At 33.8% G+C, this 26,536-nt stretch overlaps 1 protein-coding gene and 1 long non-coding RNA gene across 3 annotated transcripts in view; one reads left to right on the forward strand and one right to left on the reverse strand.

Annotated features, from left to right (window-relative positions):
* The window catches only part of LOC136032918 (activating transcription factor of chaperone-like), a 33,744-nt gene extending 13,576 nt beyond the window's left edge, over positions 1–20,168 (reverse strand). Inside the window, exons 1-2 of one of the 2 annotated variants that reach the window (XM_065713380.1) lie at positions 19,980–20,168; positions 10,460–10,696 (exon numbers count right to left, since the gene is read on the reverse strand). In XM_065713380.1, coding sequence (XP_065569452.1) covers positions 10,460–10,613 — 154 coding nt within the window. In that variant the 5' untranslated portion in view covers positions 10,614–10,696; positions 19,980–20,168. Of the gene's footprint in view, positions 1–672; positions 1,066–10,459; positions 10,697–19,979 lie in introns of those variants that run through there. The other variant, XM_065713381.1, reaches the window with a different exon arrangement.
* Positions 221–12,472, forward strand: LOC136032919 (uncharacterized). The gene is made up of 3 exons (XR_010618808.1): positions 221–370; positions 10,145–10,399; positions 12,233–12,472. It is a non-coding gene; the product is annotated as an uncharacterized LOC136032919 (long non-coding RNA).
* Positions 20,169–26,536: the final 6,368 nt, after the last annotated feature.

Here is a 26,536-nt window from a genome sequence, read left to right on the forward strand (position 1 = left end):
CGGTTTTACTCAAGAATACCAATGTGGTCGCTATAACACGTAAGTACCGGGGGAATTCCAATAGCCCTGATTATTGTTAAAAATAAAAAATAAAAAAGAACGCCAAGAATCAATGCAACCAGATTGGTTCTCCGCTGAGGTTTCGTAAAAAAAAAACGTGTTTTTTATTTATCACAGCAAGGACAGACAATGAGTAGTTTATTTGCGTTGTTGGAAAGAACACGCAACTGCGCAATACCAATGAAGCAGTAATCATTGGTGTATAGATCCAGCCCTGAAGGGAAGAAGTGAAAATAGGAAATATTCCCTTGGGATGCGCGGTTTCAATCCTTTGGAGCGGAGGACATTTGGACCAATTCGAAGAGAAGCGGTATAGTTTGGGAATTTTAATCGAAATTAAAAATGTTTTCACGGGGGGGGGGATTTCTTAACACGGAGGACATTCTTCTTTGTATTGATTCTCCATTAACAGTAACTTCTTCCCGAGGATAAAAAAAAAGAGAAAAAAGATTTTCTTAATGTAGTGAAGTATTCTATTTTTTTTAGGGTTAAGTTTATTTTTAAGGTTAAGTTATTTTAGGGTTAATTTTAGGGTTAAGAGGCCAAACACCAAACTGGTGCCTAATCAAAATTAGCTAAGTTGCAATTGAAAATATAGAATAGGCAGGTTACCTGGAAGGTACAAGATTAAATGGCGCATATTTTAAGATAAAACAATAACGTTTTTGAGCAAGAAATTGATATCACAGAGAGTTAATTCTCTTTTAATTTTAGAGTCCAATAATTCCTGCAACTTCTGTCAACAAATCACCTTCTTCGAACTAGTTTTTCAGAAGCAATAATCATCAATCTTGCCCACAAATATGGATATCCAGGCATAATTTCAAGTCCACCCAACATCATTGTAGAGCACAATCACAACATTGTACTCCTTTTGTCATTTGAAAAATCACAAAAACAAATCATTCATTCATCACAAATTCAATGAGGCAACTGCAGAAATTAAGTTAGCTTTAAGGCAGAATAATTACGAATTGTTGGCTGACGAGTTTTCACTAGGAAATGCGACTAAAAACAAAATCTCGAATAAAAAACTTACTCTAGGAATATGGGCATGTTTCCAGGATAAATAAAGAACACGTTTTATCAACATGATTGCGAAAAAAAAATATTATCAATGTTTTCTAGGTTACTAGCTATTGTTTGAGTAAATCCTTGATTGATAGGGGGAAACAAACAATTCAACATCAAAATATATTCCTACAAAAAGCAGATGACTTAAATTTGCCATTTCTGGTTGTTAATTTATAAAAAAAAAACTTTTTCCACAAAGCAAGTTTTTCAAAGAAAAGTAAAGAGCTCCATTAAGCCAAAAATCAGCAGAAATAAAGTCAAATAATCTTCCAAGTGTAAAACTACCACAAATCACTATCAACAAAAAAAAAATGAAACTTGAAACGAACAGAAATTACAATAAATAGCCGAGTCAAACTCAAAACGAGCCAAAATTAAGATATGTAGGGCTGATCACCCCCATGCCTTCCTAAGACCAGAACATGATTCGAGCTTTACTAAAAAAAAAAGGACCGTGGATTGTCAGTTTAATTGACACGTACTGATATGTATTCCTTAAAGTTCTGATAATTTTTTATGTAAAGTAAAATTTTTTTATATCTTAAGTAAAAAGTTGGAAACATTTCAAACGTATTGTTTTCAGTAAAGCGCAAATTATGTTCTGGTCTTGAGAAGGCATAAGGGTTTTCAGCCCTATTCATATTCATTTTTGGTCTTTTTGAGTGATAGACTATCTACTAACTACAGTGTTTTAAAAAAGTTTCTTATTCCAGTTCAATGGCCCTTATGTTTCAGCAGTCGTTTTAAATAGGGTGACTATGACAAAAAGTCCAAATTTAGCATAAAGAGTGCGGTTTTGAGGAAGGTACCCCCTCCCCTCATATATGGAATAATTTCCTTTTGTTTTAAGTTTTACTGTTACTCCTTACTTTCAGTTGAAAAAAGTTTTTTTTATATATATATAATTTCTGATTGTTTTCAAATCATGTCCAGACTTAACAAAGATATGATGTAGGCTACCAGTCCAAAAACACACGATTTATTGCTGGTAAGTGTATGTACCAATAATTTTGAATTGGTCGGTAGCTTTCCGCTTTTCCAATTTTCTGCTTGAGAATTCAAACATTGGATTGTAAGTAAAATTTTAGACAAAATTTGATTATTTAGTAAAAAATTTCGATGAACAGTAGTTTTGTTGAATAAGTTATTAATAATAGTTTTAATAAAGAAATTTGGGTGGACGGAGACGGGTATTATTGCTCATCTGGATGGAAGTTCTGCGTGACTTGATCTTTAACGTAGCTGAAGCCAACACGGCCTCCGCAAGTGTTCTTTGATGTTGGAATACATTGCTACGCATGTTTAAATACATTTAAACATTCATGCAGGAAAAAGAGGAAAATTATCATTTAAAATAGGTAAAAACAAAACTCCTGGTAGTACTTGTCACCTTACACGCCACTTCATATAATTTTTATGAATTGTGAGGCATTTACGTTCAGTTAAATTAAGCTTTAAAATATAAGAAACGTTTCGTTAAATAAAAAGAGAAGCATCTCCTAGCTGCAACCTTATCCAGGCTTAGCATAAATGAAAGGCGATGATAGATTAACTCCTATCTCCCCTAGACCCTTTCCTATATTTATCTGAAGGCTAATGGAGAATTAGACAATTCGGGTATTTAAATACGATCTTTTAGACATCTGGTATTCCCCTCCTACACAATGACCTACCGCCCCTCCTTTATAGTACCTAATGCGGATTTATACATCACCAAACATAATTTCATGAAAAATCATTTGTATCAACTGAGTTAAGTCTAGCATTAAGATGAATGTCCGCATTAACAATTTGTATCGAATGGACTACGTGACTTTTCACTGACGAATGCACCACTATATGGCATTAGGCTACTTCCTCTGCAGCTGGAAGCTCAAAAAAAAGTTTTTTCATACTTTTAAATCGATTGGAATTCCCACAATTTTCAATTGATAGCAACTTGGTTCTCTTTGGGCCAACATCATGCTTTTTTAGGATTTTTTTGAAAATCAGTGAACTTTTCTCAGGCTAGCAACTTTTAATGGGTGGCTGATGGACATTTTGAGGTACCTATTTTGTATTTTCTCTTTGGCTGTTCTGTCTCACGTGTGGGGGAATTTTCCAGGGGGAAATGCAAGCTCCTCAAAAAGTCAAGAGCTGAACTTAAATTGATTCGACTGCTCTAAATCAAAAGGCCACAAGCACCTACAATTGGAAGATTTCAAATAGTTCTAGTTCTAGTCACCCAGGTAAAAATATGATATTCGTCCTCATTCAAATAAAATCAATATTCTAAGACTTAGGGTAAAGAAGGAATACGGCATTGAACTTTACATTCCCTTCTGGCGGTGCTGATCTCCCTTTCTTCCCCCTTCAGCCAGGAAGTACTGTGCTTTTGGAAACCGTTCCTGTTTACCTTCTCCGTATTTCTCATCAGGTATCCATTTAAAGCCGGTCCGACTCTGGATGAGCTTACTGAGTCACACCCATGACTCCCTTTCTAAACCAAATAACTAGCGGCACCAGGACTCGAAGCCCGGTCCTAATGAACAAAGGCTTTCTGGTCAAGCGTGCTAATTATTCGGCTAGAACGGCTTCATAACAGTTATAGTCATAACATATTTTATCGACAGGCTAAAAATCCGGATTGGAACCCGATTTCATCGATCTGTACCAGTAGGCATCTGAATGTACTATTTTTATAGTACAAGAAGAAAAGTATAATTGCCACAAGGTATTGAACGCATTTAATATGCATTTCGCGTTTAATATACTACAAGGAGGCTTAACGTTTAATTTGAATTGAATAAATAAAATTCATAAAGTCAAAATTCTTTTTATAATTAATAAAATTGAATAAGCAAATTCGAATAGTGTAATATGTATTTTTTATTCCCATGCTGTAATAACTGGAAAAGAGAATATTAGTAATATAAATCGCTTTAGTATAGCGCTAATGACGCAGTAGGATTTATATTTTTAAAGTTGGGAAAGGAGAAAGGTAGTGGCTTCAATTCTTGTTTGTAGTGAAACTAAATTTGTCGTGAATGGTCTTGGGAAGAAATAAGGTTAAACTAATTATTTGATATATAATGATGTCAACTACTTAAAAGCCAAGCAGTTAAAAATTTTATTTTGTTGTAATTTCATTTTTTATTTTCAATGTTGCAAAGGTACGTAAGAAAATGTTTGTAATAAAACGCCATTTTCAATAAACCGCTTATGACGCAGTAGGTTTTAGACTTTTACAGGTAGGGAAGGGGGCAGTACCCATACTCTTCTTTGAAGTTGTTCGTTTCAATCTTCATTCACACATTTAATCAAAGCTTGTTAGTACATGTTGTATGTTTGTTTGCTATTATTGTTTACTTAGTTTCTGTTTGTGTTGGGTTTCATCTATATTACAATTAAATATTTTTGTTCGTTTTGAGCTTGATTTGCATGTTCAATTTTAGCTGAACTCGTTTTAAAATTCCTTTATTCATTTATATTAGCACAACAAAAGAATAAAAACGAAAGCAATATGAAACCAGAAGAATGGAACAACAAGAACAATGCAAGAAGAGAAAAGAAAACTAGAAACAATATTTTTTCAAAAGCTCTCTTTTTATACTCTCTAGGCGACTTTAAAAGTCAGGTCGGGAAAGGGGCAACTCACTTTTGAATTCTTCTTGGTTACACCTGCCTAATCACCAGAAAGGAACCAAGAGCGATTTTTGAGACAGATGCGTCAGCTATGAAGAGAAATAGAACCTTATTCAATTATTTTGTGTTGATCTAGTGCCCAGGTCAGTTAAAAAAAGACTCCCATTTTGGAATTGTAGGATTCCTGATACTAACTTCAGAAGCTCTAGCTGGGCAGTATCTGAAAGAGGCTGGCACCGTCCCTTGTCTCTGGGGTTATCGGTACACTTTCTTTGCACCGTTTGTTTTAAGGGTATATTTGATAAATTTTTGCCTGGCCCGGCTTTTCTGCACGCGTGGAAATTGCCGGAATTTCTCCTGCTGACCTTCTGGGGACCCTGCATGCAGATAGCTGAGGCTGGTTCTTAAGCTTTGACAAAGGCTTTGACAAAACATATCTAATAAAGATCTCTGACAAATGCATTAGTGTGTAATTTTGACAATCTATATGGAATCTTCTTTTTAACTTCAGAAATATTCTGCCTTGTTTATATTTTTCATTTCTAATTTTCCTCAACACAACAACTCTTTGATTTTTGTTTGTTTGTTTGTCACATAAATTTGATAAGTTTTTGACCACTTTCGAATTTTCAATTACTTCCAAATCTTATATGCACTTCTAGTGGCAGTGAAATGATACAACACCAAAATTCCCCTTCTTGTATACCCCCTTGTATAAATAAAACAACATTTAGAGGTAATTGAGCATACCATAAACTTTAAAACAAATACTGTTACACAAAACTTGATAGCGCAGTGGTAAGAACACTTGCCTGTAACTGTGGTAACTTAGTTTCGACTTGGGAAGACAAAAGAAAACTGAGGGTTTTTTAGTCCTAGAGGATACTAAATAATACGAGAATACTAAATAATGCGTGAATACTAAATAATACGAGAAAAGTAAATAATACGAGAAAAGCAAATAATACGAAAATACTAAATAATACGAGAATACTAGATAATAAAAAAAAATCTTTTTTGTCTCAAGAATCTAGGAATATAAGTGAAAACGAGGGACACGAAACGGATTGGGCTTTGCATAGCTTGATCTTTTTATCTCGTTATGCTTAACTCACTTAACATGTTTATTTATAACTTAGATCAGTTGACCTAAGTGACCAATCTATGCTATGTGAAGGCCAATCCGTTTTGCGCCCCTAGTTTTTGCTTATATTCATAGATTCTCGAAAAAAAAAATTTTTTCATTTTTTAGTCCATTTTGAAAACGCATTTTAAAAAATAATCATATTTCTTATTCATTAGACGACTTTTGGGGTTTTCTATAGATACAATTTGTGTAACATCCATCATAACATGTCCAAATTTGTATCTTTGCCTATGCAAGTCACAAGAAGAAATCTATCCTTAAAAAACTAGATCTACGTTGCATGGGCAACGTAAGGTGTTGCGGCAACCTTTGTTCGGCTTCACCGAGTAAAGTGTTGCTAGAGCAACGCTTTGGTTTTGTTTCCTCGCTCCGATTAAACGCTGAAGTTGTTAATCTGTAAGGATCTTAAAAATAAATACTAGGTACACCAACTCGCAAAAGTTGCAAACCCCTCATCGCTGAAGATGATTGTAGCCTAACAGCCCATTATTACTTGCAAGTCTCCTACATGTCTTACCGCTGGAACCAAATTAGTCTTACCATCAAATACACTAGAAACAAATAATAGATACACCAACTAGCAAGTTACGAACCCCTCATTCCGGAAGATGATTATGAGCTAACAGCCGACTGTTGCTAAAAACTCCCCTATGTCTCACAATTGGTATCGGCCTATTTTTGTTTTCAGTGTGTACCTTACAATTGAAGTTGTCAACCCCTTTGAACTTTCAAACTGGTATATCTCATGAAGGAATTTTTCTACCAAAAAAATGGATGACATATAATTTGATCAGCTAATCAAGAGCTATCGACTGCCGTCGAAAAAAAATCTATCTATCTTAGTTCAAAAGTTGACTTTTTTGCCGTAGGCCAAGTTTCTAACGTCACCACTTAGAAAGGAGCAAAGGATAAACTATAATTTCTTTAGCAATGAGATAACTTTTAAATTTTAAAAGGTATATCAGATACCATTTCTCTACCACAATCCCAAGTACGAAAAACCGAATGATAAACACAGCTGAAAGCACCAACAGAAATGGGTAGAAACAATAGATGGCAGCACTTTTGGTCCCTACTTTTTTATTTTTGTAATTTTTCTATTTATCACTCAAAGAAGATATATTGGCTGCGGAGCCGGGTAACTGCCGCTTATATTTAACACTTATAGATTTTTGTCCATCTTCAATTTGAAACTGGTGCCTGCCTGCTTGCCTGCTAGAACAGAGCTTTCCACTCGAAAGCAGAAACATGGTTTGATGAAACGAAAACTTAACTGCATAACTTCAGATAGTTCTCTCTCACATAGGCTATAAAACTCCAAGTCACTTCACACACTATGGGCTCTGGCTCAAGGACAAGCAAAAACCATCCTTTTTGGCCCCAGGCAAGAGCTCTACGAAGCTTTCCAAAATGAAAAGTTATATTCATCAATCCAGCCTAAGGTCCACACTTCCCATAAAAACCGCAGAGTTTAGACCCTTACCACTTTCTAGGAATAAGCTGAAATTGGGGTCCGATTCTAGCTTTATGGGTTTACTAGCTTTCCCTTCTTTTTTTTTTATGTAGACTTTGCCATCAAGAAGTGGTGGCTCCTTCAACATTGTAATTCAAAAGAACTTTCCCCCAAAAAAAGAACTTTTACAAAGAAAAGCAAAGAGCTATATTAAACCAAAAATGAGCAGAAATAAAGTCATATAATAATTCAAACCTAAAACGAACAAAATCACTATCAGTGAATAAATAAGATCGAAAATGAATAGAAATTACCATGGATAATCAAGAGAAACTTATAACGAGCAGAAATTCCCACAAACAAGAGTAGGGCTAATGCCCACTAATCCTTTTAAAAGCCAGAGGGTTATTTGCGCTTTACTGAAAACAATTTTTACTTTGAACAGTGTGATTTTACTTGTCATGGCATCAAAAACAACATAGCAAAAAAAATATAGTCTAATTGAAGCTAATCAATATTTACAAACAAAGGTGGCACCACTAGTTCCCATTCCCTTCCTCTCAAGATCTCTAAGGGACTTAAATGCCATCTAAATTCCATTAAAAACGGTATATATTTTTAACAGTGTGGTTTTTACCCATAAAAAACAACAGAAAAAAATAAAATCACTATAATCTCCAATATTACTGAAAGGAACTAGTGAAAGTAGACTGATCGTTTAGTATATAATGATATTAACTCCTGGAAGTTGCGGAAATTTTGGATTTAATAGCTTCGTAAAATAACCTTTTTTAACTATAGTATTCAGTAAAATGCGAATGGGACTCTGGTATTTAGAGGGCGTTTGCCCTCTCTGTATTTACAATATTTTCCGTATTTACACATCTTTTGTTTGACCCTTATTAGAATATGCATGTTCTGTTTGGCATTATAGTCTCACTGAGGGAAATTAACAAAAAATCAAAGCAATTCAGATAAAAGCTCTCCAGGTCACATTCTTTAATGAAGACAGGTTTGGTCAGTCATCCTTTAATGAAGGGAAATTTGGTCACCCTAAACAGGAGATGTTATATTTGTAGGTTGATTTTCATCTTTCAATAGTTCTTTTTACCTTTGATTAAAATTTAGGTTTATCAAGTTTTTTGTGTATTTTAAAGTTTCTTTTCCTTGCACTGATTTTCATTGAGATATATTTATTGTTGTTCCCCTTTGGGTTTGTCCATTTTTTTTTACTCTTAGCATTTATTCAATTATTATTGATGTTTTTTAATCACAGGAAATGCAATTTTGGCACTGCTTTGTTCGTGAAAGCCATTTCAATATCAATAGTTTCTTATCCTATTCATTTCTTTTTTTCTTTTTTTCTTTCCTTCTTTAGAACCAGATCAATTTCTATTTTAGTTGCCAAATTTTTGTTTTTAGAAACCCAATACACTAAGGTTTCCCCTGAGAATTAACAAATTTTAATTTTATTGGAAATGTCCTTGATACCCAATTATGTTCTGTTGTGTTTTTTACAACCATGTTTATTAACACGATTTAAAAACCATCAACGAGCTTCAAACAAAATTATATAGAAATTATATAGAATTATATAAAAGAATTATATAAAATTATACAGAACTATATAATTATATAGAATTTTTTATTATAGAATATAATAGAATTATAGAATTTATTATATAGAATTATATTATAGAATTATATAATTTATATAAAAGAATTATATAAAAATTATATAATTATATAGAATTTTTTATTATAGAATATAATAGAATTATAGAATTTATTATATAGAATTATATTATAGAATTATATAATTTATATAAAAGAATTATATAAAAATTATATTATATAACACCAAAATAAACACTACCGCCATTATTCTTAAAATATTTAACCATTTTTAAGGGACTTTACAAGGGGTGTTAAGCAGGGCAATTGGAGAGTTAAGCTACATATTTCGATGGACTTAGAAAAAAAATATATGAAAATAGAAAAAAACAGAAAATTACATGGAAATATGAGCAGAATAGAAAAATTATTTAATTCTTTTGAGAAGGGCTCAGAGGCCCATCTTGTTGTGCATATGAGTGATTTTTTAACACTTTTTATATTGTATCAGCTTAAAATGAATGTTAAATCATTCATTTAATAGCGTGATTAAGGTCTAAATATTTCTCACCTAGGTTGTCAATATTACAGGGAAATATTGTAGGGAAATATTGACCTACCCTACAATATTGTACCTACCCTACAATTGACCTACCCTACAATATTGTAGGGAAAGTCAATGCATCAGTGTTTTGAATGTAAAAGGAAATTTCTTGATTGACTGTTTTTAAATGATAAAATTGTAACTGTGAAGAGAACAGGGGGAACAGTAACTAGAGATATCTAGCTTTTTTGAACTAAGCACAGAAATCAGTGAAAGCATGGCCAGAAAGCAGAAGTAAAACAGCACTAGGCTATGTCCGTACAAGTATTTGGGTGGTGTAAAAATTAAGAGAGTTGCACATTAAAAAGTTGGAAAATCCACTTTATTCCTAGTATTTATCTCCCTCGGACTTCCTTATTGTCTCAGGCTCAAAACTTTCCTCACTGGTCAATATTTTTGGTTGAATCAAGAAATGATTGTACCTGTAGATGAATATTTTAGAGCAATTTCCAAAATGTCACAGACAGAGATGAGGTATTCATACTGAATCACTACTAAACAGGGCATTAATGCCAAAAAAGAGTGTATTGGAAAAAATAAAAGCATGAACTGTTTTTCCTATCATTAGGCTGAGATTATTTCTGATCCCCCTGGTAAAGCAAGAGATTTGATATGGTTCCAATATCAGTTATGGGAATTAAAAGTCATTGGCGTAGATACCAGCAAATAGAAGAGGTTTCACTCAAAAGCCTGCTCATACATCCTCCTTGGAAAATCAAACAAAACATGTCCCAATCTGAGAGGACTGGATCAAGGACAGTTGCAAAGGGAAAGAGGAGAGTGGCCCCCTCTCCCTCCCCTCATGGATAGAAATAAACAAAAGGTAAAGTAATTAGACAAAATTTTGTATCTTAAAAAAGTAATGCTCAGAAAAAATGAATACCTGTTATTTTATAGATATCATCAAGCAAGCCATTGTCACCACTGAATGAAAGGGTAACCTCTTGGAAGTTGTCATCATACTTTTCAGCAATTGACAGCTCTGACTGCAGAGCAGCCAGATTTAGGGGATCCAGCATAATGTACTGAATTGACATTGTGATTCAAAGCAAAATAGGTTTCCAAAATAATTGATTTGGTTGGTAAATCCACAAGGGTGGCGGGTTGCCATTGTAGGTACCTAAAAGTCATAATCAATATATAACATTTACTGGCATACCAGCACACTTGGAGAGAATATGGTATTATTCCCCCATTCTAGTCCGAGTGACATGTTTCTAACAGAAATGTCAAAAAATAGCAGCATAGAATGATAATTTTAGAATATATCAGGTTGGGGCACAATCTTTTGTGCCCCATGGTAAAATTGTTATTTTTTCAGCATTAATTGAAAATTAAACTGTCTTTGCTGCCCATTTCTATCTATGAATTTATGAAAATCATAGAACAAATTTGGCTCTAAAAGAGAAAGTGAAGCAAATACTTTTGGATCATCAAAATAAAATAACAATAGTAATGACTTATTATTACCCTCTTTCCCTACATTACAATAATGCACTAGATTTTTTACATAGATAAATTTATTTTTCATACAACAATACAATAATAAGATTGAAGTCTACAAAGAGGTATTAAAAAGAGAAGAAAAAAAAATTATGAATATCAAAATCAAACAACTGTAAAACAAAATGATTTCCACAATTGAGTAAGAAACAACAACAACTGAAGGACTTAAATCACTGATCAAGCACCAGGGACTTTGCAAGTTTGTTTACAACATAAAGCAACTGCTTGTTTTTCTCTAATATGAAAATTCTGATATGACCAAAGCTGATTTTTTCTAGGTGTTAAGAAAAACCTGTTCCCTTTTACCTCTCAAGGGGAACTGCTAGCCTCACATCAGTTGCTCTCAAGAAAATATAGAGTATAAACTTTACTTATCTTTCCTTTATTTATGTATGTATTAAAACCTAGAGCTCACACAATTTAAATCATTGCTTTTTGGCATTTTTTTTTTTATATTTAATGAAGCTTACACAAAAAGTCAAAAAAGAAATGGGGATAAGATTTATGGAATATTCAGTATTCTAGTCTCTACTATCCAATAAAATAGTTTTACCTCCTGTGTTTTCAATTTTTTACACTGCTGTATAATTTAAGAATACCTGACTAAGCACATAATTTAGATACTGAAACTCAATTGAACAACTCTGTAGATTCTTTACAGATATATTTTAGCATTCATTTTAAAACTTACTATTTCATTAAAAAATCCATTTTGTACAGTATGATAATCCACAAGCATTAATTTAACACAATTAAGTAGGATAAAAAATCTGAAACAATATCTCCATTTTCAATCTGCCATGTTTCTTCTGTGGGCTTCGATATTTTTGACATTTAGGTGAAATGGCAGTTTTTAAGCAGCCTTATAGAATAAAAAGATAACCTGGCAGAATTGTTTTGATTTTTTTAATTCAGATTAATCATGACAAATCAATGTTTCTTAATTATGACTTCTACAATATGAACTTATAATGAAATAGTAAGTTTTAAACCAATGTTTTAGCCCATCTTTATATCCACAAACTTGAAAGAAATTATTATTTTCAAAGGTTCTAAAAGGGCTTAAAATTGAATTTACAAGAGAAGCAAATATTATATTCAGAAAGAGCACAAAAAATGGCATTGATTGGTATGTTCACTTTATTTGTAGGTCAAATATATGAACTGCTCCATATTGACCTCCATCTGACCACAAATTGAATCAATACAGACAAAATCAAGAAACAGAAAACACAGGTTTAGCCTAGGAAATATATAACTTGGGCTTGGCTATATATTCACACATGAGGGAGAGAGGTAAAGTACACTGAAGCTACAGCCAAAATGTGCTAACTACAGTTATTCTGGATATTATGAAGTAATTCTTACCATGTTTTCTTCACAACAGCCCTAATTCTAGGCTTCTACCTATCAATCTTTTGTTGAATAGGTTTAATGGCAAAGAAGCACCATAAAGGAAATTAACAAATAGAAAAATAAATTGAAAATATATACTTTGAACTATATATTTACACATTGGGAGGGGGGCAAAGAAAAGTGAAGTGCTTGTAGGAATGATAAAACTAACTATTTAAGGATTTTTTTTCAGAATTACAGTGTCTCCCTCTCAACAGCTCCACTGTGTACTTTTTTCAATGTTACACCTTAATTTTGAGTTTTCAGTTCTTTTACATTGGCTTCAGTTTTGAAAATGCAATTTCTGTTATTTCAGTAGAATTTTGAGTCATATCAAGGACTTTTTCCTAAACTGAAGGAATAATTTTACAGATATTTAAAATCTTTCAAGGTATGAGACTCGGAACACTTTTCTTGTGCCTTCTTTTGAGTCAAAGATCTATTTTGCAAGGTTTCACTTTTATTAAGATGAAGATTACTAAAGACCATCAAAGGTCAGTGCTATCTGGAGAAAAATAAGTGGAGGTAGATGCTTGAAAATAATTTCCAGGAGACCATCAAGGCTCTGGATACACTTGTTCACCTAACTCAACTACTCTTTAAGATAGCAAAAAATATCCCTAAATAAGAATTTTGTAAATATGTTCTGAGACCATACTAGCTATGCATGACGCATGAAAACAAGAAAGGAAATAATAAATGAAAAGAGAAAAATCAAATTGGTGAAAAACGAGAATTTTGTCAGCCAGTTGCAAAATATGAAGATGAAAATCAAGCAAATATTTTGACAAGGGCCAATAAAGAACACTCCCAATTTGACTTCTTCTTGTATCACCAGGAAACCTTTCCCCTATCCCTTATAGGTTATTCCCCATGGATGCCCTATCAATGTGACTCTGGTTTGAGAGTTCCTATATGTGAAAATTGTCCTGCAAAAAAAATAGCCTGTCCCAAAAATTATCCATACCATCCCACAGCCTAAAATTAGAACCCACCCCAAGAATTACTGAAACTCAATGACAGTCATGGTTCCCCAGTCACTTTAAATTTCGAAAATTGTTAATCATTAATGCCAAAAGCCATAATTTTGACAAACTTACTGAACTCAAGGTGCTATCAGAATTAAATGAAACTGATGTTATAGCTGTTACAGAAATAGCCTCATGACCAAAGGTCTCTTCACTTGTCAAATTACTCAAAATTTATTAAGTTCCATCCTTTGGATCACCCACTTAGAAAAAAGAAGGTGGTGTTATGTTTTTCCCTAAATGCAATCTTTTCCCTAAAATTACTCCTGTTCCTAATTTCTCCAAGTATGATGAAATCCTTTGGCTAAGTATTAGACCTAAAGTACTCCCCCATCCCTATAATATTATTGCAATAGCTGTCTTCTATTACTCGCCAAACCAAAACATTGATGCAAAACACAAATTTCACCAGCACTGATTTTGTTATCTCAAAGTACCCATATGCTGGACTTTTTCTGGTTAGTGATGCCAGTGAACTTAAGATTAATTCAATTCACTCCTCTCTAAAAGTTAGGCAAATAGTTAAAATGCCAACAACTAAGAGAAATACCTCTTTAGATGCCATTCTAACTAATCTGAATAATTTTTACAGTCCCCTCTCAGCTTTGCCTCCATTGGGCGGGACTTACCATTTTTCCCTCCTCCCGTCCCCCTCTTTTAATTTTAAGCATTCGTTCTCAGTGACTTATGGCTCTTACCACACCCTTCAAAATTCTGACCTTCTTTCTTTTGGAACATGGCTGAGTACTGAGGATTTGTCTGATATTTATAATTTGCACAATCTTGATGAAAAAATCACTATATTTCACAAAAAGTTAAACAATAAATATCATATTTCTTTCCCAGAAAAAAAAAGTGCTCCAGTGACAAATCATTCATTAATCAACCCATTAAGCACTTATTAGAAAAAATTAAATCTTTTCAGAAATGATAAGCTGGATGAAGCTAATAAACTAAGGAAAACAATTAAAAAGGAAATGCATAAATCTGCAAAGAATTGTTTACCAAAAAACCAAAAAATTGGCATTCTGATGGTAAAAAAGTTGTGTGGTAGGAGTCTAGACCAGCTTGATTTCAACTTACTTGAATCCCAGAAGTTATTGTTAGCATTCTTAACAAGTTCCTTGCTTCCATTGTCCAGAGCATTCTGGCATTATCTTAGCAATTACCTACTGATGATTTCCCACCTGCTTTTCCCCTCTTTATCTCCATATGAGATTAAAAGAAAAATTGGGAAACTACAAAAAACAACAACAAGTGTCTGTCCTTTTAGATATCCTGTTTCTTCTTATCAGCACTTTCAGTGACTTCCTTTCAAAGCCCTTGTCTATTATTTTCAATGACATTACTGAGTCTGGCCAATATCTGCAAATTTGGAACCAGGGTTTCATAACCCCTTTGAAAAAGAAAGTCAGAAAACCTGGTTTTGAAGGCGTTTGTCCTATTTCACTCATTCCTGTATTCTCTAAACTATATGAACAATTCCTTGCAGACTGCCTAAAAGAAAAAATCCTACCTCTTACTGAACTGAGACAATTTGGGAACATTAAACCCACTTCTACTTCCCATTACTTTGTTTTTCTTATTAGCTCAACCATGAAAATTCTCAAAAAACCTAATTGCTGGCTAAATTTAATTTCTACCAACCTTCAAAAAGCATTTTACCTTGTTAACTACAATATTTTAGTTGACAAACTTGTAACTGATTATAGTATTGATTCTTTCCTGGTTAAATTGGTTGCCTCCTTTTATCAAATAGATCACAAGTAGTCAAATATCAGAATCATTATTTCAGTCCCCTCCCTGTCAACAATGGAGTACCCCAAGGTAATCTCCTAGGTCCCCTCCTTTTTAATAACCTTTCTAAGGAATTTCCCAAAAGATGGAAATTTGTGGATGACCTAACAGTTGTTGAGACCTGCTACAGAAACTTTGTAAACAACTCTATGAGTTGCTCAATGATAATTGCAGATGATGCTGTGGAGTTAGACATAAGAGTAAATACCTCTAAATCTAGAATAATGCCGACGTGTTTCCTTAAAACCTTACCTTTTTTCCTCAACCCTATCCCTCCAGATATTTCTGTGTCTTCCTTTAAATTACTTGGTGTTACAATTTCCTGTAATTTACAAGTGGGATAACCACATTAAAGATATTGTCCATAGAGCTAATGCATCCATGTCTCTCTTGAAGCTCTTGATTATGTCCCTCTCATCCCATTCTTTAAGGATCTATACTTCTTTTGTTCACCTGCATCTTCAATATGTGTGTCCAGTTCCTTAAAACCTTACCTTTTTTTCTCAACCATATCTCTCCAGATATTTCTGTGTCTTCCTTTAAATTACTTGGTGTTACAATTTCCTGTAATTTACAAGTGGGATAACCACATTAAAGATATTGTCCATAGAGCTAATGCATCCATGTCTCTCTTGAAGCTCTTGATTATGTCCCTCTCATCCCATTCTTTAAGGATCTATACTTCTTTTGTTCACCTGCATCTTGAATATGTGTGTTCAGTTTGGCATCCCAGCATCTCTCATGATGAATAAGAAAAAATTGAATGAATTCAAAAAAGAGCCCTGGGAACAATTTTTAAAGAAGCTAAGGTACCATACTTGCTCCTTCTAAAAAAGGCTAAGCTGTAAACTCTTGAGCACAGGAAAGGAATGTTGTGCCTTTGCTTTGCAAAAAATGCAATAATAAACCTTCACATGGAAAACATTTTCCCCAAAAGACACTCCCCATTCAGACATTGCCTGCCATGTACTGTTTCTGAACCTGTTCCTATCCTGTCCCCCATCCATTGCTTTACCTCCAGGTGTGAAAAAACCTTTGCCCTCTTCATTACTGATAAAATAAACACTCTGAAATGCAAATTTGGTCCTTAGGGGCATGTGATAGACATGTTTTGGAATATATATCTTACCTCTTATGTCTCATCATTTCCAAGGGTCCAAAAAAGGCTTAAATTGAATTCAGAAAGGGCATAAAAAATGGCAGCAAGTTTTATGTTAGATTTATTTGTAGTTCAAATATATGAACTGCTCCATATTTAGGGGAGCAGGGCAAACTGAATCTTTGATTTTTGGGTATCTTGCATTCAGTATTTTACACACAAAAATTCATGGTAGATGGCCACAGTGAAGCATAAAATAGGCATAAGTTTCAAACTGGTTTGAACAGCTGGACAACTTTTAACATCATCTAATGTTTTTAAGCTCTTACTGAAAATTAGAACCTTGCAGGTTGGTAACATATACTTCCTTTAATTGGAACCAAAGCCTTAATTCTTTATTCTTGCAGGTGTGTAGGCTTCTATTTGTTTTCTCTATGGAGTGATTCTTATGTTAATTTGCTAACTGGCTAGACAACAGTTGTCATTTGATTTTCTTTCATTCTTCTGGGGTGATTCCAAGTGATAGTCTAGGGATCATTCCAAACAAATTTCAAGCATCCAGTTTCACCCCTCACAGACCAAATAAAGTAAAGATTTTTAATAATGCAGGTTGTTTGTTCTATCTGTTACTGTTTAAGGTTAACACTGGATACTAGCTTGTTTTTGTTTTGTTTTTCATTATTTATGCCAACTGTCCATACTTACTAGTGTAATATTAACTGAAATAAGTGCTTAAAGTGCCAATCTGATTGTTTGAGTAGGCAAACTAGGAACTTATAGTATCCTACACATTCTGTGATATTACAGAGAACTACCATTTAAATTCCTAATGGATGCAACCTGAGAATAATCAGCAAAACAAGCTAATTGCATATGGTGCCAAATAGGTTAAGAAAGCCTAGCCATTCTTATGAAGGATGTAGTTGTCTTTGAGATGCAACAGATTGCTAATGTTTGAAATTTAATTATGAAAAGTGTGCTCAAATCTAACAAATTATTTTTCTATATTTTTTTATGCAGTTCTGGGAGGCAAATGAGGCACATCTGTAAAAATTTCATAATTTTAATATAAGCAAAAGAAAAATTTTAGGAAATTGCAATTCCTAGGTATGAATTCCAGATCTGTCAGAAAGACAGAAAACAGATATTTTTTTATGATGTTCATGGTGCTTAAAGTCATTTGTTTTAGCCTGAGTAACAGACCCTATCTTTTTTAAGATTGTCTGAACATATTTTAGAACTGGTCATGAATGCCCTGACCAGGAAAAACTTTAAAAAGCTGTGTTGGTGGAGAGACTAACCTTTGGCAAAGCTGCTGAAGAGTTCAGCTTAAGAAAGGCAACAGTATTTGATGAGTGTAAAGTGTGCAAAGAAATGTCCTTGTGAAATCAAAAGTGAAGGAGCTGAAACAGTTTATGCATAAGAATTAGGAGTTTCAGAGGCAGCTGGGAATCCTCTTCAAACAGAACTTACTAAAAAACAAGAGAAACAGCTCAGCACATACCTTCAGAAATATAGCTCAATGAACCACAGTCTGACACCAAAGGCTGTCTGAAAGTTTACTTATGACTGGGAATTGATGCTGTCTATTATAGTCCCCAAAAATTGGAATAAAGATGAGATAGCTGGCTTAGACTGGTTCAAAACTTTATGAAGTGAAACTTTGAGCTTTCAACACAGGCACCAGCAAATTGGATTTAATTCTAGTTGTCAAACAGTTTTTTGAGAACTTGAATTCACTTTATGTTTGTTATCAATTTGGACCAATTAAAATTTGAAACTGTGATGAAACTGGACTTTCTACTGTGTCACAAGCCCAAATGTTGTTGCAAAGACATGAACAAAACAGATTCAAAAAAAAGTATTTTAGCTAAAAGAGGCAAGAATGTCACCTTGGTGTGTTTTGTAAGTGCAAGTGGACAGACATTTCTCACAGTGTATGCCTTTCCTTGTTTTATGACTCCTGAAAGGATGTTTCAAAACAGCCCCCCTAGATGTGTTGGTTTTGCCCATTGAATTGGTTGGAAGACAGTAGACAATTTTTACTTGTCTATTCAGCATTTTCAGAAGCAAGTCAAAGCAACTGTAGAGAATTCTGTCCTATTGCTGCTTGGCAATCATGAAAGCCATGTTTCAATTAAAACCATCAATTTTTCAAAGGAAAGGGGGATTCACCTTCTCACATTTCAACCTCATTGTATGCATCACCTCTAACCACTGGGCATGTCAATTAATAGTCCTTTGAGACAAGCCCTTAAAGAGTCTTGCAAATTATGGCTTCACCAGAATCCTGGCCAAAGAATATTTATTCCTCTAGAGGGAGAAGGAGTGGAGGTAGTTGCTTCAAAATACCTTCCCAGGTCATACTTTAGTCTGTAAAGTCATCCCTGAAAGTTTTATCCTCCTAACCTAAACCCATTCTGAGATAGCAAGAAGTCAATTAACTAGAATTTTACCTAATATTTAACTAATCACTCTGATTCACCAGTTCACTGGCTAGTTTCAACTTGAGAGCAGAAGTGGATAATTAGCATTAATGACTGCATAAGTTTTTAATTATCTTTTGAATTCCTACTATACAGAAAGTACCAGTGATGACTAGAAATATTATAGGTAAAATTCTAGTTAATTGACTTCTTCCTATCTCAGAAAGGGTTTAGGTTAGGAAAATGAATCTTTCAGAAATGGGTCTATAGGCTAAAGTATGTCCTGGGAAGGTATTAAAAGTACCCATCTCCACTCCTTCTCCTTCTAGAGGGCACTAAAATTTGCCTACATGACAGGTCTATACCTATTGAATTTTTTACAAAACAACATTTTACCTTAATTTTCAGTTACTAGTTGCTTTTTCTCTGCCTTTAGTTCTGAAAATACAATCCCAGTTATTTGAGTAGAATTTTGAGCCAAATCAATATTTTTTTTAAATCTGGAAATGTATTTGCATATCTTTCAAACCTTATAAAATGGAATTGAGCAAAGTTGAAAAGCTGAAAGCAATTTTGTTGTACTCCAATTAAGCAGAAGATCTATTTTGCAAGGTTTCACTTTTATAACAAACACATTTTTAAAGGTCATCAAAGGTCAGAGCCCTCTAGAGGGAGAAGGAGTGGAGGTAGTTGCTTCAAAATACTTTCCTGGGACACACTTTAGTCTCTAGATTCATCCCTGAAAGTTTCATTTTCCTAGCCTAAACCCTTTCTGAAATGGCAAGAAGTCAATTAATTAGAATTTTACCATATTATAGTTGAGTTTGTTGATTTGCAGCATAGTTTCCAGTTTAGACAGCTTGCAACAAAACTAAACATTTATCCAGACCTTGATTCATTCCTAAGTTTCATTCACCAAACTAAACTTTCCAAGATAGGCTAACAAGAAGCCCATAACTTAGGATTTCACTCAAGATTAGGCACTGTCCTAAGTGATGAGATTTTACCTTCTGAGCTAGTAATTGAACAGTAGCCTACATTTATGGCAAAAAAAAGGGAAAATACAACTGTACAAGGCATCATACACCTTGGCTCACCCTAGCTAACTAACCCAAAGGGAAGGTTTTAAGGACATTCAAGTGTTAAACTTACTCCATGATTAAAAACTTGGGTTAACTGGAGCACGCTAGGTGCGAAACTATGAACTAGTCCACCATTTTGAGCATTAGCAAGAGCTTAGAAGGCCATTGTGACCAATTAGCTATTGACAACTGAATTCTATTATATCTTCCTTTCTTATCAAGACTTTCCACGTTGTCTTTTAAATGATGGTAACTAATACTATAGGTGGCGTAAATTAGCTTAAGCCAGTTCTTCACTCACTGTCCTAAGCACCAACTTCGTTTGGCATTACGACGCGAGAGATGTTTAACACGCATAGATTTGACGCGAAAGATGTTTAATGTTAATGATTTTTTTTTGTTTACATAAAAGGGCTTATTAAAGGACTTAAATTGTGTTTCAACTCACAGGGGAGATTAAAGGCTATCATTAAATAACATCCATTTTTTAATATTGTGTATGTTTTTAAACGTTTTTTTTTTATCAAAAAGGTCTTTTTATATCAAAAAAGTCTTTTGGTTCTGGAAAAGAAAACCAAATATATAGGTCCATTAGAATTGATTTGAACTTGTAGAGTCTTAAGCCGATCAATTTGGCATTGTAGATCATATTTTGTTTACTCAACAAAAGACTTTTGTTCATTCTCTTTTATAATGAAAGCTTTTGCAATCAATTTGGATTTACAAAACCCTCAAGGTTGATTGTTGTTAGCTTATTTCAACTGAGTTTGGAAATGAGGTGGTTCAAATTTTCGGTCAGAGTTTCAATAAACTGGCGTTTTACTTTGCAAATGATTTAACTTTATTTGGATGAACTTCCCGTTGTCCAACACCAGCTAAAATCTAAAAATGAATTAAACAAGTCCTTGATGATAGTTCATATGCCTCCCTACAATTCTTGGAGCTGGATCAAGGAGTTTGAAAGACTTTTTGAAATATGGGTAAAACGCAATAAAAAAGACTTGGTTTGATTATTGTGTGAAAAGGTCGGGAAAAGTTAAAACAAATATCCATGAATCATGGAAGAAAAAGGCTTTCGAAATAATTATTACATTTAGAGGAACTGTTCACGAATAGGAAACCATAATGAAACCACCAAGACTAAAAGAAACAACAGATACACTTTTTTAAATTGGGTTTTCTGCTGTTATTTTGGTGTTACCTTTTAAATCTATGTCAGAAAACTTTCATAGGATTTCTAAAGAATAGGTAATCTATTACAGCGGAATTTTGTAGGTTGATGAAAAATTATGCTCTCAATTTAGTTCCAGCATTCTTAGACATTTCCTTTTTTGCACGCGTTTTTTTTTGTGACGCTGAAACATTTTTCAAGACTCTGCACTCGGTTTAATTTGTATTTTTAATCAATACAAGCTGTTTTTTGTTTTTCGTAAGATTTAGTTTCATGCAATAGCCTTTAATGATTTGAAACAATAAGTGGTTCACAGGCCCTGGAACAACGAACTTTTTATAACAGCTTCATAGCGGGCTGCTTCAAAAAAAGTTGTTGTAGTTAATATTACAACCTGATGTGATGGTTTATTTGATAATAAGTCTTAATTAGGTGAAGTCGCTGTATGGCAAAAATTTTGGTGCTCTGATCTTTCCTTAAACCGTGTATTACTTTTTAGGCGTTACTTTTTCAAAGTTATGACAGAGGGCTTTCATTAGATTTCTAATTGATAGGTAATCTATTGCAACTGAATTTCGTGTTAGATGGATGAAAAATCATACTTTCAATTTAGTTCCATCTTTTTTATGCATTTTTTTTTGCCCGTATTTTTTTTTGTAATGCAGATACATTTTTCAAGATTCTGAACTTGGTTTATCTTCATTTTTTAATCAATATAAGCTATCTTTTTTGTTTGTGAAACATGTGTTTCTAGGACTAGCTATTATTTAAAACAATGTTTTTAAATGACTTATTTCTATTCATGAGCCTTGAAAAATAAGTTTTTTTTTTAATAAATTGTGTTTTTGAGTAGCAGCTTCATAATGAGCTGCTTCAAAATAAGCTGGTATAGATTTTATCAACCAACCTGATATGCTGGTGTATTGTGTCTTACCTCACAATAATTACGTTAAGTCATTTCATGGTGAAAATTAAGTCTCATAGTTCTGACCTTTTTTAGATCTTGTTTTATTTGTGGTGTAACTTTTTCAAAGTTGTGTCCAAGCACTTCCTTAACATTTCTAATCGATAAGTAATATATAATGACAGGATTTCTTGTTGGGTAAATTCAAAATTGTGCTTCCAATTTACTTCCCATTTTCTTATGCATTACGTTTTTTTGCAGGAATTTTTTTTGTGATGCAGACATATTTTTCAAAGAAAATAGCTTCTTTTTTATAAATATACAACTGTAAAGTGGTCATTTTGTTCTCAAAACTCGAGAAAACTCCCGATAGAGTTATCGGAATGTATAAAACTATGAAACTAGGAAAATAGCTTCTTTTTTTTGTAAATATACAACTGTATTGTAAAGTTGATTTCATCTTTATTTATGATTAATGTAATCAATTTTTTGTTCTTCTAAGATACGTCTTCACGTAGTAAACCTATAGGCTTGAACAGTAAACTAATTCTTAATCATTCGAATTTCTTGAAATCCAACTTTATAATAGACTGCTTAACAATAACTATTCAACTTCTACAATAACAACCCTTGTGGGTTGTCCCCTCCACAATCCCTCACTCTTTACGCTAAAGTTTGACTCTTTGCCACAATTTTACTTTTTAAAAACATTAAAAACTTTAGCGTAAAGAGCGAGGCGTTGAGGAGGGGACAACCCATTTCATATACGGAGTAATTTCTGTTCGTTTTAAGTTTTAATGTTGCTCCTTACTTTCAGTTAAAAAAAACAAGTATTTTTTTAATCAAACAGTTCGTGGTAACGAACTGTAGTAAGGAGCGACCCGGCTCAATAGTAACCAAAACTCTAAAAAATGGATTTTTGATACCAGTAGCTATATCAAAAGAATCGCATTTTAATGCTGGTTTTAAATATATAAGTTTCATCAAGTTTAGTCCTACCCATCAAAAGTTACGAGCCTGAGAAAATTTGCGTTATTTTAGAAAATAGGGGGAAACACCCCCTAAAAGTCATAGAATCTTAACGGAAATCACACCATCAGATTCAGCGTATCAGAGAACCCTATCGTAGAAGATTCGAGCTCCTATCTACAAAAATGTAGAATTTTGCATCTTTGCCAGAAGGCAGATCACGGATGCGTGTTTATTTGTTTTTTTGTTGTTTTTTTTTTCCCAGGGGTGATCGTATCGACCCAGTTGTCCTAGAATGTTGCAAGAGGACTCATTCTAACGGAAATGAAAAGTTCTAGTGCCCTTTTTAAGGGACCGAAAAAATTGGAGGGCACCTAGGCCCCCTCCCACGCTAATTATTTTCCCAAAGTCAACGGATCAAAATTCTGAGATAGCCATTTTATTCAGCGTAGTCGAAAAACCTTATAACTATGTCTTTGGGGACGACTTACTCCCCCACAGTCCCCGTGGGAGGGGCAACAAGTTACAAACTTTGACCTGTGCTTACATATAGTAATGGTTATTGGGAAGTATACAGGCGTTTTCAGGAGGATTTTTTTTGGTTGGGGGGAGGGGTTGAGAAGAGGGGGATATGCTGGGGGAACTTTCCATCGAGAATTTGTCATGGGAGAAGAAAACTTCCATGAAGGGAGAGCAGGATTTACTAGCATTATTTAAAAAAAAATAAAAAATAAATGTGAAAAAGCTTTTTCACCTGGAAGTAAGGAACAGCAATAAAACTTAAAACAAACAGAAATTATTACCATTATAAGGGGCTCACCTCCTTATGATACCTAGCTCTTTACGCTAAAGTATTTTTAGTAATTTCAACTATTTATTGTACGGCTTTTGTGATTCAGGGGTCATTCTTAATGAATTGGGATAAAATTTAAGCTTTAGTGTAAAGAGCGAGGTACTGACGATGGGGCGAATCCCCTCATATATGTAATAAAAACATGAGAATACAAAAGTTCTTTACGTAAGCTAATTTATAAGTTACGTAAATCTTTTACCAATAAAAAGATTCGTAAAAAATTAAAAGTTCTAGTTGCCTTTTTAATTAACCAAAAAATCGGAGGGCAACTAGGCTTCGCCCCCGCTCTTTTTTTCTCAAAATCATTCGATCAAAATTATGAGAAAGCCATTTAGCCCCCCCCCCCAAAAAAAAAAATATGCAAAATTTCGTTTTGATTATTCCTCTGCGGAGAGCCAAAATCAAAACATGCATTGACTCAAAAACGTTCAGAAATTAAATAAAAAAAACGAGTTTTTTTAACTGAAAGTAAGGAGCGACATTAAAACTTAAAACGCACAGAAATTACTTCGCATATGAAAGAGGCTGCTTCCTCATCAACGCCCCGCTCTTTACGCTAAAGTTTTTTACTGTTTTAAAAAGAAGAATTGAGAGAAAGAGTCAAACTTTAGCGTAAAGAGCGGGGTGTTGATGAGGAAGCAGCCTCTTTCATATACGGAGTAATTTCTGTTCGTTTTAAGTTTTAATGTTGCTCCTTACTTTCAGTTAAAAAAACGAGTTTTTCTTTTTAACTGGGAAAAGAGGCTATGTTTGATCTTGTATCTAAAACAAAGGTGAGGGAATTAATGTAAAAATTTAAAGAAGTGTTGAGAGGGATCAAACGGAGTCAAAATACACTATGTACATGCTGGTTGTTAAAAGCGCATATCAGCAATATCTGAGGAATGGTTGTGGTAACTAAGTTGAAACAATCAGGATAGGATGAGGGGGATGGTAAAAAGTGATCACGGGGCAACAAGCCTCTTTACCCTTTTTAAATGCCCCTTCTTCTTAACACTAATTGAAATTATGAAAAAGTCATTTTGCTCAAAATAGTAAAAAGGTCTAATAACCATGCCTGTGGAGATCAAATCCCCCCCCCCCAACACACACACAGCTCTTAGGGCAAGGATATTAAATCCGCAGATTTGCCCAGTGTTTAAATGTGGGATTTATTATTGGTAAGTTGGGACTGATTGATTCTGGGTGTTTCCAGCAAAGCTAAGGGTTTAAAGATGAAGGTTCAAGAATTATTGAACGGGATGCTGAGCTAAATAAAAAGACACTGTTTGCATCCAGGCTAGAAATAGAGGATTCTGTAAGATCCTATGGAGTGGCTAACATTATTGGCTCTAAAGTTTCAGGACCACTATTGCAGATTATACTACTCCTGTTGTAACTGCGACTGTCTACTACAGAGACAACTTACGACTGCAACTGTAACTGTTTGCAACTGTAAGAAAGAATGAAATTCGACCGCTACTTCGGCTACTTGTTACTGTAACCACTTGCAAAAGTGAATGCGATTGCTTATGACTGCAAGTACGAAAAATTGCGACTATAAAAGTGTCAACTTGTGACTGCAACTGCTACTACTCACCACTGTGACTACAGCTATTAGTGCTGAACCACCACATTGGTTCTGACTGTGACTGCAAATTCGACTGCAGATTCTACTACTACAACTAGAACTATTAAAATAAATTCAAAGAGTATAACTGAATCCTGCTTGTCAAAATTATAAAGTTTATAGTTTATTTTTAATTTAATTTCTGTGGCTGTTACTTTACTGAAAAAAGAAATAACCCAGAATTAGTAACTCAAAATTAACCAGAAACCCCTAAATAAAAGATATGGAAACTCTGTCCTCACTACTGCGATCTGCTTAAAGGCTGTCCTTTTTAAAAACCCATTCATTTTCAAAGCCATTTATATTAAAGGGGCATAGTATACTTGTTATACACAGATTTTACTCACCTATGATTTAGTTTTAATTTTCGATCCTCAACATTAGCTAATAACCTTCAGAAAACTAAATATTTTACGATTAGCCTTGCAAAAATAACTCGATTCGGCTCCCTCTTTTTTTGTATTTTCACCCCTGCCACTATAATTAGTGTAACTCTTGAGCTTCTTGGGGATGCAAATTCTCCTCCCCTTGCTTTGGCCAACCCCTGCAAAGGCAAAGACAAAATAAGGACTTCGATTGTTGAGCAAAGATTTGTTTATTTTCTTGCTCTTCTGTAAAACACCAAGCGGAAACTTGGCTTTAACGCAAAGTTGTACTCTTGTGACGAAACAAATAGTTGATAGCTGAAGCAGGTAATCTCTGGGAAAATTCAAATCATTGTTGGGAATTTTTTTGAAGAATTTGAAGCACAATATTCAAAAACTGATAATCCAGAAAAGCAGGTTGACTGTTTTTACACTATAATGTTAATTCGAAACCCGTAACAGCTAATATTTTTGACTACTAGTAGGTTCAATTTTTTAGTTTCAACAAAATATATTCACTGACAATGATGAATCAGGCTAGTCGGCTGCGTGGATCTTTTTTCAAGCATCCCTTGTCTTACCACCCAGTAAATACATCTATAACGATTTCTTGCTAAAAAACTTTGTTAGATACAGCTTATTGGGTATCTATCCAGCTAAATTTTAGCATCTGCATTTTTTTATGGTTTTGAGAAATCAGTTAAATAGTGATTTTTTTGGAGCCGGAAAATTACACAACAAGAAACAATTCTTCAG

This window comes from Artemia franciscana, chromosome 11, assembly GCF_032884065.1.
Source record: "Artemia franciscana chromosome 11, ASM3288406v1, whole genome shotgun sequence".
Lineage (NCBI taxonomy): Eukaryota > Metazoa > Arthropoda > Branchiopoda > Anostraca > Artemiidae > Artemia > Artemia franciscana.